The 1,198-nt window shown below is 40.0% G+C and overlaps 1 protein-coding gene across 1 annotated transcript; it reads right to left on the reverse strand.

Moving 5' to 3' along the window:
• Positions 1 to 218: 218 nt before the first annotated feature.
• Positions 219 to 665, reverse strand: LOC123310288 (histone H1-like). Its single transcript, XM_044893753.1, has 2 exons — positions 479 to 665; positions 219 to 433 (listed from the first exon to the last, which is right to left on the reverse strand). The coding sequence occupies exons 1-2, from the start codon at positions 663 to 665 to the stop codon at positions 219 to 221; spliced, it is 402 nt and encodes a 133-aa protein (XP_044749688.1).
• Positions 666 to 1,198: the final 533 nt, after the last annotated feature.

A 1,198-nucleotide genomic window follows, 5' to 3' on the forward strand; every position in this document is an offset into this window, starting at 1 on the left:
GATTTAAATTTTTTTCCTTCCAAAATTATATACGTTTTACTTTTGCTTTTTGGGAGACGTTACTTTCTTCGGAGCCGTTACTGATTTGACCGTTTTTGGTTTCGGTGCTTTGGACTTCTTCGTCGGCTTTTTGTTTGCCTTCTTAGCTTTCGAGGGAGATTTCGTTAATTTTGGCTTCTTTTCTGTTGCAATTGCCGCTCTCTTTTCCGACCTACTCACTAGATAGATGTAGACCTGGCAGGTGATGTGTTCTTCTTGTCGGCTGCCATTGTAGGTGATGCATTCTTATTTGCTCCATCGGCCGACTTGACCAATTTTTTCGCAAATTTCTTCGACGCGTTTGTTGTAGAACCGCCAGCGGCCAATTTGAAAGAGCCAGACGCTTCTTTTCCTTTGGTCTGAATCAAGGAACCGGACTGTACAGCGGTCTTTTCTTATGAACGGTGCAAGTTTTTAGAATCGACCTTGTAATTCGAACCGATGTATTTCTTGATAGCATGCAACGAGGATCCGCTCCTTTCTTTCAATCCTTTGATGGCACGATTAACCATATCGGAAGTTGGGGGATGGCTGGGTTTGACATGTTTTGACCTTGCTGAGGTTTTTTTCTCAGCTTTTTTCAGCGTCTTACCAACAGCAGTAGCGGGCGTAGTTGCCTGTCGCATTTCAGACTCGGAAGTTGAAAATGACATTGTTTAACCTTTACACTTTAGATTTCTTCTGATAGTGGTACCGATATTAGCGAAGTTGACGGAAATTTGACGGGCGATTGGTTGGTAAATTATTGCTAAGGACTTGAAATTGCAAGTTTCCTGCGCAATCTCGAGGAATTTAGAATTTTTTATTTGTACCAATTATTGGGTTCATCATTGCATCGTATTTCGGAAGAATGCGATATGGAAAAAAAGACGATATGTCATTTTTGACGGACCGAAACTATTCTTCCCAGACTTGCGAAAGTCGCTCTTGTCAAGGTTCCCGGATATTCTTATCATTAGTTATTATTTCGAAATTTGAGTCTCCTTGGTCGAACAATTCATGATGAATACAAGTTTTTCTTTTATTGATTGACCATCAAAATTCGATCCAAATCTCGAAACTGTACACAATTTTCGAACTGAGATATACGTATTGAGTTTCATTCAATTCGATAATTCAGATAGGAATTGAGATTTCAGTGGTCAATTCGGCAAAGTGT

This window comes from Coccinella septempunctata, chromosome 3 (genome assembly GCF_907165205.1).
Source record: "Coccinella septempunctata chromosome 3, icCocSept1.1, whole genome shotgun sequence".
Classification (NCBI taxonomy): domain Eukaryota; kingdom Metazoa; phylum Arthropoda; class Insecta; order Coleoptera; family Coccinellidae; genus Coccinella; species Coccinella septempunctata.